This window comes from Parasteatoda tepidariorum, chromosome 9, assembly GCF_982258835.1.
Source record: "Parasteatoda tepidariorum strain Cologne lab strain chromosome 9, Ptep-v5.0, whole genome shotgun sequence".
Classification (NCBI taxonomy): Eukaryota; Metazoa; Arthropoda; class Arachnida; order Araneae; family Theridiidae; genus Parasteatoda; species Parasteatoda tepidariorum.
This window is the reverse complement of record NC_141763.1, coordinates 69,994,839-70,010,387: the sequence shown is the minus strand read 5'-3', so window position 1 is coordinate 70,010,387 and position 15,549 is coordinate 69,994,839. Positions and strand designations below refer to the sequence as shown.

Genomic DNA, 15,549 nt, shown 5'->3' with positions numbered 1-15,549 from the left:
TACTTTTTTGTTTTGCTTGCTTTTATAGATTGTAAGAGTACAATTATCTGTAGTAAAAATTTTCGATGGAAATCTTGTCATATTATCTTTCTTATGCTTTGCAATTAGTTGTAATTCCCTTTTATTTGGCCGAATAGTCCTAACTAGCGTAGTTTTTTTGCTAGGAATTGTATTGCTAGGGATTTGCTTGTGAAGAAGTTGTCTGTGGTCACAGTTCTTCCGCAACCCGTAAATGGCTCGATGAGTTTGAGTACAACATATTCAGAGAGTTGTACTGAAGAGGGCCCATTTTCATCTTTTCCTAGATATGGAAGTGACTTTTTTTTATCAAAACAGATAAATCTAAGAATTTCGGTAAAATTATTTCTGGTCATAGTTTCAGAAAAAAATTTAGGCCCCTATATGTTATAGAAATTTTCAAATTATTTGCTCCATATGCAGCTCGTGCATATGAAAATGCAATAAATGCATCTAATTTTCTTGAGATTAACTCCAATCGGATCCTAACACTCTATTTGATTCTTCTATTGTGCATGTTCTTATATGGTTCATAATACGGTGGTCAATTATCAATGAAAATGCAGTACTAACTTTACCTTTCATTATATGACGTTTTGCATATCCTGTTGGGCCTACTTCTTGCCTGAAAATGTTATGAAGTGGTGGTCTTCCAGGTCTTCCACCTACTTGCATTTCTTCCCGAACAGATCCATCATTCGCAACATGTTGTTCATTCATTTCTACTTCACTTTCTTCAGAACTTGTTCTTTTTCGTCCACAACCGATATTCACAATATTTTCCTCTTCATCGTCAGTATCTGTAGATTCAAACTAATTTTCATTTGTAACCAATATATCTTCGTTTTCAGAAAATTCATCTTCACCGATTTCCGAAAGCTCTTCCCCAATATTATTTATATCTTCTAAGAACTTGGACTGTCTCGTTCGCTTCAACATTTTAATGGGTAGAGAAAGACCTGTATCACTAATAAAGTTATCAAAATAAAATATAAACTATTTACCAAAACTTTACATTTCTGCTATCTTTTCTTACACTAAAAATCTACTTTCAATCTAAAATTTCGATATTTTCTTGAAATTATTCTCAGCTATTTTGATTGAACTACTTTACGCAACAGTCTTTGCAGAAATGTGCAGCTCATCGACTACAATACAGGGCTGAAAGACCATATATATCGAGACGGAAAAGAGTAAAAACTAGTTACAAATCCTAGTGCCTGGCGCTGCATAGCCATTTCTGGCTCTTGTGCCAATAAAATCCAACTAACTAACTAACTAGTTACAAATAAATTTCATTTTTTAGTTTTTTTCCCAGAATAATAAAAATCCATAACTACCAATTGTTTTTACGGATGCAATTTTTACATTGAATTGCTTCTTCGACTTGAATTATTTCCTTACATTGAATTGTTATTGTTGAGAATAGATTAACTCCACCCAAATATTATCTAATATTGAAATAGTTCTTTTACCAGTATTTTCTCTTTTCCGTCCCGCTTTCAGGCTTGCTACAATACGATAAGCTGATAAAACAAAAAATTTTCTCAGGGTCAAATGACCCGATGTGGTAGACAACGGTATACGACAGGATTACTCAACATAAACAATACAAAAAAGTATGAAAATAGTATAAGAACTGTAGATTAATTAGTAATAAAAAGTCAACTTTGCAGAAGTAATAAGATGATACATGCATTTTCAATGCAAATGTCCAAAATGGGTCATTTGACCCGTTATGGTATTATTAGTGTTAAGTTTTAAAAAACAAGAATATTTGTCGTTTTAATTTTACTGTTACAGAGCTTTCCATTTTTCAATTAATAAATTTTAAACTAATAAAATTTTAATTAATTAAGTACTTTCTTTTAGTTCAGCAGTTTCTTTCATGATGCAATGTAGTACAATAATTAATTATAAGATAATATTAATTCATGCCTTCAATACTTATTCACTTACCGCTAATGACCCACCAAATCGCAAGTAAAGATGGATTGAATGAAGTTTTTAGAGTGCAATTTGTGTAGCATAAATGCCGGAGTCGGCTATACTGCACTCAACGTAAAGGACTCTACGTACTCTTAAACGTTTGAATAATGTACAGTTGGTGATGGTCATTGATGTTACCGCGACATTGCAAACTGGGTAGCTTTAGCTATTAATAAATTCAAATGGGTATAACGAGACTGACCAGCATGTAGAATACGTACTTTACAGGTTTGTGTGCGATAGTTATTAGAGTCATCAAAACCAAGGTGAATTTTCAATAATTTATTATCAATTAGTGCGATACAAACTGTACTTGCTAGATTCATGTAAAAAAAAATTACCTTATTCATTTTAAGACATTGCATATTCAATTTAAGCAGATCAGTATCATAAACCAAGTAGTACTTCGAAGTCAAGGAACCCATGCATTGCCAGCCAGAGAAGATAAACACTTAACATTTAAAGTAAACACTAAGCCTTACATCAACTCTTGAGGGGCTATTGAATGTTTATTTTAATAACACTAGAGTTGAAAATGCCTATGCACTGCACCAAACATCACAATGTATCTATTTAAGTAACGAATATAAAACGGTGTTATAAACCATGCCCGATGCATAACCAAACATTGAAAGCACATAGGCAGGAGGTGTGGAATGCTCATTTACTTCCTGACTGTGATCTGGTGAAGATGGCGGCATTAATTGCACAAAAAAGGGGCATAACAATTCATTATGAAAAAACTACTTTTGATATTTTGATAGCTCGAGGTGAATTTTTAAATAATTAGATATTTATGAAACGTAAACAATTCTTATTAAAGTGTTCAAATAATATTAAGTGATAAACAAATTAAAACTTTTTAGTTTTTTATGCATAAGTCAGAAATAGCAATAATGCAGCATTAAAACCTTGTTCTGATAATGCAAGAGAGTCGGATTAAAATATCGGTTCCGAGGATAGATAAGCTTAATTGGAAAGGGAGAATCTAGATAGAACCTGATAGAAAGAATTGGAATTCGTTGTTGGTGTAGTTTTCCGATTCCACAGAAGTTCGAATGTTTCGTTAAAGAAATTCCTCATTTGCTATGGAATGACTTTTATTTCCTCCCTTTGTGAGGAGAGATAAAGGAACATAAAGTTGATTACAGTTCGAAACAGTTACTTGTCAAAGTACAGTATAGCGTGTTCTATGTGACATAGATATATTCACGAGAATTTGTAAATGGCAACCAGTATAAGAACACATAATCGTGTACACCTCATTCTTAGTATATATTCAAAATTAAATAAAATAATCTAACCCATCTACCTAAATAAATTGTCAGAAAAACTTTTATTTCAGATTGATAGTATTTTAGAATAAGCTGAAATTCAACTTTAACCATTGAGTATTGCTTGAATGAGTATAAAAAAATTTTAAAAACAACTAAGGGCCATTAATCGCTGACACATAAAAACAAACTAAGTTCAAAAGAAAGTATTATCTGCACTAAATTTTAGATTTTAAAATAGAAAGTCAATGAACTCACTTCAAATTTATCTTCATAAAATGCGAGAAATTGACAAAGAGGTGCTAGCAAAACAAGTATATATCGCATCCCGGCAGGAAAAGTGACACAAGTCAAAAAATAAGCAATTTTAAGGTTATGTCAATAAAAAAATAGGTATGAAGTGCCCCATCAAGCTCAAAAAGTGCCACATCTCTAACTAGAAATTTATCCAGCTGAGTGCAGTTGCGTCAGTTTTGTGTCTAATTGAGAATAAGTTTTACAGCATTCATGAAGTTGATTTTTCTCAATAGCTGCATTTTAGAGTTATGACACTGTTCTTACCTGGGTGCCATATGTACTATAAATTTCAATCAAATTGAATTAAATGTAAGGATTGATAGTACGAAGTTAAAAAAAAAAAATAGTGCGTGGAGTCCCTCTGTTTACTGGGCTTTCCTTAGAGACAAAATAAAATCCTTTTGAGATAGAACAGAACTTCCAAGAAGGTTTAGGCAATTAAAAAATGCTCTTGGAATTAAAAATATGATGACTAGTTAGCTTCAGACAGAAGAAAACTGTCCGAAGAAATACTCTAAAAAGTAAATAAAACTAATAGAAACTGTTTCAAACAATTTAATTTACCAATAGCACATAGAATAACAACGGTAATATGATGTTTAGTTTCATGAAACAGTAATTATAATAATCATTGGGAAACATTAATTTTAAAAGATACCAGTTATGCTTTTACTGCAGTTTTCGGCAGATGAAAATTTATTGCTTTTATAATTTGCTATCGTAAGCCATTAAACAAATTATTAATTAATTGATTTGAAGCCCTTATCAAATAAAAAGCATTTTTCTGAAAGAAAAATTTTCATTACAAAAATAATTAATTCTATTTCATTACAGTTTGGTTTTTTTTAGACAATTTTGGAATGAAACTATGTATTCTAGGGGAAGAAATGCAATATCTGAAAACAAAGTTTCAAAATAATCCTGTTTTCGCAGTAATTCTAAAAATAAGGTTTATTTTTGTACTTAAGATGGCGGAAAAGACTCTTTCAATCTACAATTTATGTAAGAATATTTCAAATATCCTTTTTTTTTTCAATGAAAGGATTCAAATGTATACTTAAAATAACATACGACTGATAGACAGCGACAAATATATACTGCATCCTATGCTATGTTATTTCATGTGAAAGCCAGTAGGAGTCTGTCTTGATATTTTTATATTGAAACGACTGAATTTTATTGAATTTAGTCGAGTGCTTGAACTTGATAGGAATTTCATAAAGTATTCATTCCCTGAATGATACATTTATCTAAAATGGAAAAAACGCTATTTTGTATTTTTTTATTTTATTATTATTCTTATTCAATTCATATGGCGTGGTCGAAAGCAATGTACATCCGAAAAACATTCCAGAACAATCTATAACATAAAATATTTCTGCTTTTGACGAAATATAAATATTTATTTTTAAAATCGTTCTCTGATGATTTTCAGTGCATAAAACTGGAAAAAAAGGAACACAAAATTGTCTCTTTGCACGCAATTTTTATATTTAAATTATTGAAAATGAAATGGAAGAAAAACAATTCACATTGTTTGCATGTACAGTGCGCAAAAAAAAAAAAACCGACCACCCTGAATAACTTTTGATCTAATGATCGGATCTTCAAGTTCTAGGACTCAATCTTAATGGCTCGAGGGGGTGACCTCAAATATACCAATTAAAAAGTGCAGACGATATTTTAAGTTACGAAATCGGACAAAAAAAACGAAACATACCTTTTTTTCCACAGGTTCGGATTTCTGACCCTTAAGATATAGGGGGTAGCCGTAATCTGGGAAATATGGTCCAAAGTTTGGGCCCCTTAATGTTAATTTAACTTTTTTACACATGATTATAAAATTCATTTGTCCAAAGATAATTCCATGCAAAAAATACCTTTTAGTAAATATTTATTATCTTTATTTAAGAATGGTTGAAAATATTTTGAATTGTAAGACATAAAATTTTTTGTCTCGTTTTAAAAAATGTAATTTTATTAACAATATACAAAATTTGGGAAAAATCAGTCATTATTCCTGAGAAATTTAATTTAAAAAAAGTCAGATAATAATAATTCGATTTCTCAAGAACCATTCGACCAATTTTGCCCAAATTTTGTATTTTGCTATATAAAATTACACTCTTCAGTTTAGTTTCAGACATTAAAAATTTGCAGCCTAAAAAACAAAATATTTGTGTAGAAAAAATATATGTTAGTAATAACTATGGTTATTATTATGTAGCAATATGATAAAGTAGAACATATAAAAGTACAAAGAATTTAAAATTTAACAAATGACATAACTAGCTTTATGTACTTTTTTAAGCTTTTAAATCTAACAATCTTGTTTATTTCCTTGTAATAAGGTTAAAAATTAGTGAAATATATAATTCTTTCAGAAATGTTACTGATTAAAAGAAAAAAAAGTTTGGTCAGGAGAGCACTCCAAAGTTTGGACCCCTTAATATGTTAATTTTGATTTGCGTAATTCGCTATATGTCGAGAATTTTTTAAGCAAATTGGAAATTTTTGCACATAATTATAAAATTCGTTTATTAAAGAATAATTCAATGCAAAAAATAACTTATAGCAAATATTTATTGTTTTACATAAGAAAGGTCTAAAAAATTTTGACTTGTATGGTATACAACGTATGGCATCATTTTAAAGAATATAAATTTGCATGGCAAAATGCAAAATATGAGCAAAATTGATTGAATAGTACCTGAGAAAAATTGAATTCCATAAATGTTAGATATTTAAAATTTATCAGGAATTATTCAACTGATTTTTCTCACATATTGTAGTTTGCCATTGTAAAATTACATACTTTAAAATTATGTAAAAAAAATTGCATGCCTTACAATTCCAAATTTTTCCGACTATTATTTTAATAAAATAATAAAACTTTACTAAAATTTATTTTTTGTATTTAATTATTTTTGGATAAACGAATTTTACCGCAAAATGTTTTCAATTCGTTAAAAATAATTTTTGTGATTTTACAAAATACGCAAAATAAAATTAACATTAGAGGGTTCAAACTTAGAAGCGCTCTCCTCACGAAATTATTGGGACTATATTTTCCAGATAGGGCTACCCCCTACATATTAGGGGACACAAATCCGTCGAATAAAAGGCATGCTTATTCAGAGAAATTACGTTTTTGTATCTGAATTCGTAACGTAAAAAATCGTCTGCACTTATTAATTAGCATGTTTGAGGGCACCGCCTCGAGCCATTGAGATTGAGTCATAGAATGAGAAGATCCGATTAGTAGGTCATAAGCTATTCAATGTCGTCAATTTTTTGCTCACTGTGCTCTTATGGGCGTAAAAGTCTACGCACAAACGATTATCTTTTATGCTCATATAATTGAGACTAAGTAAATGACGTCATTCAGAATTAATAAAACTTTTATTTATTTCCTGTAACTTTCCTCATTTTGTAAAAGCAACAATAACTTAATTATTATATAAAGAATACACAAGGTCGTCTTTAACTTAAAATTGGCATAAATCTTGCTCGTCAAAAGTCTATGTAGCAGTTTTATTTCTTATTGGGCATCCGCTCCTTTTAATAACCTTTCTCAACTTTGTCGGCATTGATTTAATTAGTTGAGGGTTTTTTTGTGGTTACTTTGTTCTAGTTTTTCACTGTGACAGAGTTAGCATATCTTTATATTTTATTTGATGCCCTGATTCCCGATTTGAGTAAATTCCAGAAAGGCAGTTAAGCTGGGAGACAGATATGTGTTCGGAGTTAGTTTGGTACATTGCAAAGTTGCCATGGCCACATATACGACTTTGGCTTATGATCATTTCATTATCCTACTGAAAGTTTAAAAAAAAAATAGGACATCTCAAGATTTTAGGTTTTGCCCTGAGATATTTTTGTTTATGTTCAAGTAATCATTTTTGTTCGTTTATGAATTAATAAACTACAAATAACCCTATGCACCCCAAGATGATTCATCCACTTTTTTGATGTTTGACAGTCTGAAAGAGTTAATCTGAATTTAACTCATCTCTCGAGGGAACAAAGTTAAGAATATTTGATTTTTAGAAGAACAAAAATAATATATTTTGCATGAAAGTAAATTTTGTCTCTTTTCAACATAAAACTACTGATATATGCCGGGAAAAACCCTGCAAAGAGCTAAAAAGAGTATACTATCAAGAATGAAAGATATGTAGCAATGATCAGGATCCCCTGACCTATCGTCGGAAAATACTTTAAAAAATGGTAGCAAAAAGTAGGGAAATTTGTTTCTAAACATTTAGATACTTCGCCTACAACTGATTAAGTGATTGATCTTTTTTGCATTTTCAGGTTTTGGTTTGCCCTGATGATTTACAAGTTATTTTTTAATAACTTAAACCTTATGCTATTAAACCCAAATTTCAATTTGTTCTAATGACTCAAAAGGCAATGCCTGCATATGCCGCTGACAGCAATACGGTTATCTTCTCCTTCAAAAAAAAAAAAGAAAGAAATCGAGTTAAATTTTAAGTTTTTTTCCTAGAAATTCAGCATTCTCGACGTAATTTCCAACCATCCTGACTTAAAAAAACATCTTAAGATAAAAAATTAAATTGCATATTTTATTTTTGACAATAGTAATTTTTTGATAAAGTTCTTATATTATACCTATTTCGTGTTTTTTCACGATTCCGTCGGATTTTATTCATTTCTGTATGCATAAATGTCGAATTACAGATTAACCGTTTTACTTATTTCCAGAAACATTTAACTGTTATGTAGTTTTTATCTCATTTTTTAACATACTGAATGTATCCTTTTATTTATGTGGGGATTGCATTTTAAGTACTTAATAACAGAAATGATTCATAATTTCATTAATTCTGATTTTTAAAACCATTTGTTTGGCGCAGCATGTTCCTTTTTTGTAACTAGTGCCATTAATCCCCATATTCATTTCAATTCCTACTCAAATCTTATGACAATAAACTCCACATTTAATTTAATTCAATGCACCATAAGCTAAAATGTTACTTATTGGAATATTAGAAATGAGTACAAAAAAAAAGATTGATAAGTTTTGCTCAAACTTAATTTAAACACAAATTTTATTCATGCTGACATTGAAAATTGTTATTAAAAATTCTAAGACCAAGGCATCCATCGAAATTAATACAAAGAGATCATTATCAGATTGCACATTAACCATACCCGCATAATACAAAGACACTTTCCTACTGAATAAATCAGCTCCATTAATTATAATTAAATCTATTTAGACCCTACGTTTGAAACATAACACCAGAAAACTTTATTATTCAAATACAGATTTTTCAACTTCGCACTATTTCAAAGTGATTTTAACCATATTAATCTTTTCTTATTCCATATGAACTGATTTATAACTGTGATAGATTGTTAGTAGTCGCTGAATTAAATTAACGAAGTTATGGAAATCTAGGAATATGTGGGGAAAAAACTAGCCTAGCTGTAAATATGGACAATCCTCCCCAATAGGCTATGAAAAATGCATCAGACTGGCAACCAGGTAGAGGTATACTTTTTGTGAGAAATAAGTAGACGCGCTTCTTGGAATAAAATTTTACATATTAAAAAGCCTTGAATAATAATAATAAAGTATACATAAAAATAGAAGAATTATCAAAAAGAAAACATTAGTTTCTTTTTTTTCCTCGTTGCTAGGGGATACCAGACTGGCAGCGTTGAGTTGTAGTAGGCAGGTCACCATATGGTGCTACTTGTTAATTTAAAATAGCAGAGAACAATAGGAAACATTCTTTTAAATGGTGGTGATTCAACGTTGGTGTTAACAACAGTATTTTCTCTGAAATATATAAATTTTCTTCCCTTTTGAGTTTTTTCCTCGCTTTTTTAAACTTCATAGCGACTTATTTTAAGAGGACACATACTTGTTTTGTGCTCTTTTAAAAACCCTGCCCTCATTTAGTAAATTTGATATATGTGTTAATTAAGGTCAAAAATCAAGAAATATTTCTAATTGAAGATAACTTACTGAAAAAAGAGTGCTCATAAGTTACTCTTCTCTTTTTTTTCTCCTACCTGGTAAACATGACAGTTCTATCTTGCTCTAAGATATGCATACGTATTTCATTTTGGAGATAAAAGAGATTAACAGTTGTGCATCATTGGAATGAATTCGAATTCAAAAATATTAAACGCTGTGAAGATAACTGAAAAAATTATTAACTAAATACAATAATTGCGAAATTTTAGGAGTAAGTACAGTTCCATTTGTAAGATCGAGAATATTCTGATATCCCATTTTAAAGCAAATGAGACTTTACAATTAACATTGTATATTTAATATAATAGCATACCTACTTAAATATACATAACTACTATGTACTTCTACATAAAAACAAACCGTAAAATGGTTGACATTTGACCTTGTGCATGGCTTACGTCAACCTCACTCGTCCTTTAATGGATCATACTCGAATAACACATCGTCTTAAGATTTATCACATTTCATATGACCATGTTTTGACAGGTATCAGCTTACCTTTTTTAATAGTTCTTTTTAATGTGTGCAAGATTTTTTGTATGACATCAACATCCTTATATCTGTTTCACCTAAGGCTCCTATACTAATTCGGGGGCTCTAGTTTCACAATTCCAGTTTCATATGGATGGCATCAGCTTGTCAGATAATAATGGTAGTCAGGGCTCAATATTGATTCGATAGCTTTAATCGTGTTGTTGGTCTCGAAATAGAGAATAATTAACCTCAATAATCCCCTTGGCCGACAACTGGCTGCTACAGAAACGCTTGACTTGCTGTATAACTGTTTTACTTGTATTTGTTTCTGTATGTGCCACTTTGTATATTTTATGCAGATTGATTTGCAATATGAGTTTTACTTTCTGACTTGTTTTAAAACGTGTTGTTGGGCCGCTATTTGAACCTTGTACCATTAAAACTGGTAATAAATTAATAATTAAATTATTTCTTTCTCTGATTTTAGGAGTCTTCATTGTAGCCGCCTAAAAGTTCATATTAATTTGTCGGTGGCATTGCTCATAAATTTGATACTCCTCATTGTCTCGTCGTCTCCTGTTCTCATTGATATCTCTTACAAACATACGGTAAGTAGAGATACAGAATATGTTGTTTTAACGCAGTTTATTAATAATGCAGTGTCATTCATTTTTTAAAATTAAAATAACGTACAGTTGTAGTAGGTTTTATTCAAAATTAGTTAGTTTTTTAAGCAAAGGCCAGAAATCAGCATTATCTGGGGGTGAAATAGCCAGTTTTCTGGTCTAAATTAGTGGTTCCCAAATGGTGTTCCGTGAGACTCTGGGTTCCGTGTAAGGATTATAGAGGTTACGAGAGATATGACCATCCAGGCAGCCGTTGTTTAGCATTCTAGATTTTAGCACTCATCCATTTAAAGAGAACCTTATTGAATTTTCAAAGTATTTTGTAAGAATATTCTCCCAAGTTCCGGAACATCTACTTGGTACAAAATTGGACGTCCAAATTTGACTATTCTCAAATTGGACGAAAACAATGCTAACTTGTGACAAAGTTTGAGAATGTGATAGACATTAAGAATTCATCCTCGCTGAAACATATGTTTAAATAAGTACAATTGGGTTGAACTGACGGATGAATCTAGCAGTAGCTGAAAAGTACATCAGCACAAAGCTCTCGACTTATTGACATGAAAAGGGTTTATCAACTTAACGCATTCACCAAAAACAGATAGACCAGATTCCCCTCCAAATCTGTCCGATACCCAGGAAGAGGGGTCTCTGTCTAACCACGGCAACACACGTAAAACCTAACTTCAAAAAAATTGTTAATAATGAAAAAATTTCATTCTTCACATTCAATATTTTTAAATTAATTAGTATTCTTCCTTTGATTTTGTGTCCACAATTGCTAATTTTTTATTTTATAACCGTCGTTGAACAGCCGATCCAACTTTGGGTTTATGACTACTAATGTCCAACTCCGTGGTCTTTAATTTTGAACCTCCAAAAAGACAAGGGAACTCCTGGATCAAGTATTGGGAGAAATTTTGAGCTTCGTGGAGTAATGGAACCAACCCGAATTCGCGTAACATGGAAAGGAAAACCACGAACACCTCCCACGGTTAGCCCGACGGCAAAGAGACTCTAACCCATGATGCGTCTACAACTGAGGACATTTTACGCCAGCACTGCGATCAGTGAGAGTCGGATGCGGAATTCGTAAAGACTAGCCATCGCTGGGATTTGAACCCGGTTCACCTTATTGCAAAGCGATCGCACTATCCCCTGAGTCGCACGGCTCTTGGGTTTATATTTTGACAGACATGAATGTTCACAATTGCAAATTAATAAATTATTTACTTTAACTTTACGGTTCCGTTGCCAAAAAAAAAGGACCTGCTGATGTAAATAACAGATTTCTTGTTTAAGAAGCTATTATTTTACTTTAACGCTAAATAAGGAGCATAAGTTTTTATAATTTAAAAAGAAAATATTACAGAGAGCATTTCTATTTTAAGATAAGACATTTAAGATTTAATTTGCTGAAAACAATTTTTTTTTAAAGTAAGAATGTTTGTACTCGACTTTGATATCATTTTTCAGTGCGCAAAGCTTAAATATGCATTTTTCTGGCACTCTTAGTTATTCTTTTTTTTATATATAAATCTTTTGTCAGCATTTTCTAATTACTTTATTCTGTTTCAAGAAGCAAAACAATTATTGAAACATACGTTTATTGCAATAACGAGTTGGGCATGGATAGTTTCTGACATCTTACACGGAAAAAGATGTTCGGTGTTTTTTTCTTCAAACTTATGAAAATTTATTTCATTGTTTTAAAATACGAGGAACTAATAATCTCCTTTTTGGTTCTATTTCACACACGCAGCCAACTTTCATAGCAGCACTCACTTCTTCTATTATTATTATTTATTAATTTTGAGAAAAACCTCCGTACAAGGAATGAGAAAAACCTCCGTAATGTTAATATGACGACTAATACTTATTTTAAATGTAGGAAAAGTTTTTTCAAATGGCTGCAATAAATGATACATTAAAAATATTTTAGATTTCAAAAAAGTTCCAGAGCTGGAAAAATATTTGCTATATTCATAAAATAAAATATTGCTTCACGTATTCCCTAGTTTAACCACGTCCTATTCTTCCAAAAGAAAGAAGAAAAGCGTCTTATAGTTTTATATGGAACAAAATCTATGTGTTCAAAATTACTTTACTGTAATTTACTATAGGAATTAGAAGTCTGTATTTTTCATCAGGAGTGGATGTGCAAAGGAGTTTTGAGTTTGCAAATGTATTCTGGGCTATCAAGTATTAATTGGATGTTTGTTGAAGGTCTTCTCTTGCATAGCCGGGTGACTGTTCATATTTTTAAGAAAGATGCACCTTTCAAATTATATTATTTCATTGGTTGGGGTAAGTGTCAAGTTATCTCTTTTTGATTTCCTCGTAATTTTAACCTTGTTGCTTTTATTTTGAACTTGCTCCAGTTTTAACTTTAGAGAAATTTATTCTTTCCACCTTAATGTAAAATCATATTAAAAAAACGATGAGTTTTATTATGCACGGCAAAATGGTAACACTCGTCCAAATAGTTGCAGCGCCACGCAACGGCAGCAAGTTTAACTATTTAATTAATGAGTTTATCGTTTCCTTTTATTAATTTTAACTGAATTTATCAGTCGCAGGTTCTGGAGTTCGTAGACTTATCATTTGGTAATTTTTATTTTAGTTCTTTAAAATGTTTAGGAATTAATTATTTTAGAACGTTGAGTGTTAATAAAGAAAAAAGTACATTTTAAGTAAATTACGACTTATTTTAAACGTTTATAATTCTATCAATTCCTACAGATATATAACAATTCTTTTTCGTAAATCAGAGTTAATTACATATTTATATGGATGACATGACGTAATTTTAAGTATTTATACCCTATTTCAACTAATAAAAGAAAAAATACGAAAAAAACATGTATATTCTCTGATAAACATCAGAATTTATTACGTGACAGAAACAGTTTTATGTATTAGTAGTAAGGCGATATATATATTCACTATGTCAACCTTCATCTATCAAAAGACATCTCAAATATTAAACAAGTTAACGTCTTATATACTATTGAATTAGTATTTAATATTTGTAGTGATAGTTACGCCACATTACTCCTTTTCCAGAATTGCATCTTTGATAGAATTCGATAAACGAATACCAATAGTTGATTTATGTTCTGTTTATTTATGTATTGGCCGGGAGAATCGTATATACTTCACCTGATTTTTGAGAGCTATTTAAATTGACTGTTTAATGTGAACCATTCATCGATGCTGACGGGTACGATTACGTCCGAAGGGCACCAATAAGGGGATTTAAGTAACGAAATATGTCAGCCATCTTCTATCAAAAGGAACCTCAGGATTGAAGATAAAAGAGATCTAACTAGATAAAGAATAATGTAAATCTAAGATAAAATTTGAAGATAAAAGAGATCTGACTAGATAAAGAATAATGTAAATCTAAGATAAAATATTTGAAACTAATAAGAAAATTTTATGTTTCAACACAAATGCGCAGTGTATAAGAAAAAAAACCTTCAAAACACTAACATAAATTCACGCAATCCAATCTTTTTTCAATAATTCTTATTGGAATGGAGCTGAAAAAATTAACTTTCATACTATAAATAACAGCGAAATATTATTCGTTCATTCTATAAATGTAATGTACAGAATTAAATGTACAAAATAAACGAAACTATTGCAGAGACACTAAACTGTAAACCTTAAAGAGACAATTATTCAAATCTACTGAATTCACAAATAGTTTTCTTAAAGTGTTGTTAGAGCGTGCAGTGGCCCGTTGGGCTAGAAGAAACTTTTAAAAAGGGTCGTGATGATGTTAGAATGGATTGTCCTTCAGTATTATCGGTAAAGTTTTTAACCTAGTTGTTTTTATGTTAACTAAGTCGTCTAAATATTAATTTAGTTTTAGGATTCAAAGGGATATACAGCATTATTTTAATAAGCTTAATATTATTTTGATAAACTTTGTCTGATATACTGTATGTATTTGCTAATTAACATATCTCTTATAAGATCACCTTTTTTTAGGTATTCCAGCAATATGTATAGGTATATGGTGTTTTTTAATGTCCCATTACCATCACACATATTGTTGGACAGGATACGGAAGTCATCAATACATTTGGTTCATTACCGGACCCATGATTTGTGCTTTGTTGGTAACTATAAATTTCACTTAATTATTTAAAATATGCTAAATTCTTTGTCCATTCTATTATATCTCCATTAATTGTTACCTCTGGTTTTCAAAATATTTTTAGATTGATACTTTTTTATTATATTTATTGATTAAATTGGATTTAAATATAATTCTATGTTGTATAGTTTTTAACTTTCGAAATTTATTATACAACTCAACTTGTTTGCTTTGTAACTGCTAACCCTGTTCTTATGTCAGTTGTCATGAAGAAGATGTAATCAATCGTCAATCTTTTGTAAGAGAGTTTTATTTTTCATTTTTTTTCTACCTAATAATAATCCCACAATGTTTTTCAAGTATAAACTATTTTCTGTTCAATTCTTTCTTCGCTCTATACACAGCAAAATTAATTAAAATTTTAGTGTGGTAAATTATTGTAATTAATTAATAAAATATATACATATAGTAGAATATATGAATAGAATATATACATATAGGGGTGCACAACCAGCGGGCCAAAAGCGACTTTTCGACTACTGAAGTGCGGCCCGCGAGAAAACACAATAAAAAAAATTTAAAAAATGGCAATTTTTAATCGCACTTTTAAGTCATCACGTTTTGACACAATCAATTTTAACAGATTCTTTAGAAAATGTACGTTTAACGCGCTTTCTTTAAGCCGATTTTATCGTAAATATAAATGATTTTTTTTAAACAGTTAATTCCGCTTTTCTACGTGATTTC

General features: G+C 30.4%; 1 protein-coding gene across 3 annotated transcripts in view; it reads left to right on the top strand.

Annotated features, from left to right (window-relative positions):
* The window catches only part of LOC107444778 (corticotropin-releasing hormone receptor 2), a 185,970-nt gene that overhangs the window by 150,223 nt on the left and 20,198 nt on the right, over nucleotides 1-15,549 (top strand). For all 3 annotated transcript variants that reach the window (XM_087152095.1, XM_087152093.1, XM_087152094.1), the window contains exons 5-7: nucleotides 10,553-10,673; nucleotides 12,845-13,001; nucleotides 14,694-14,824. In XM_087152095.1, the coding sequence (XP_087008221.1) occupies nucleotides 10,553-10,673; nucleotides 12,845-13,001; nucleotides 14,694-14,824 (409 nt within the window). The remainder of the gene's footprint in view (nucleotides 1-10,552; nucleotides 10,674-12,844; nucleotides 13,002-14,693; nucleotides 14,825-15,549) is intronic.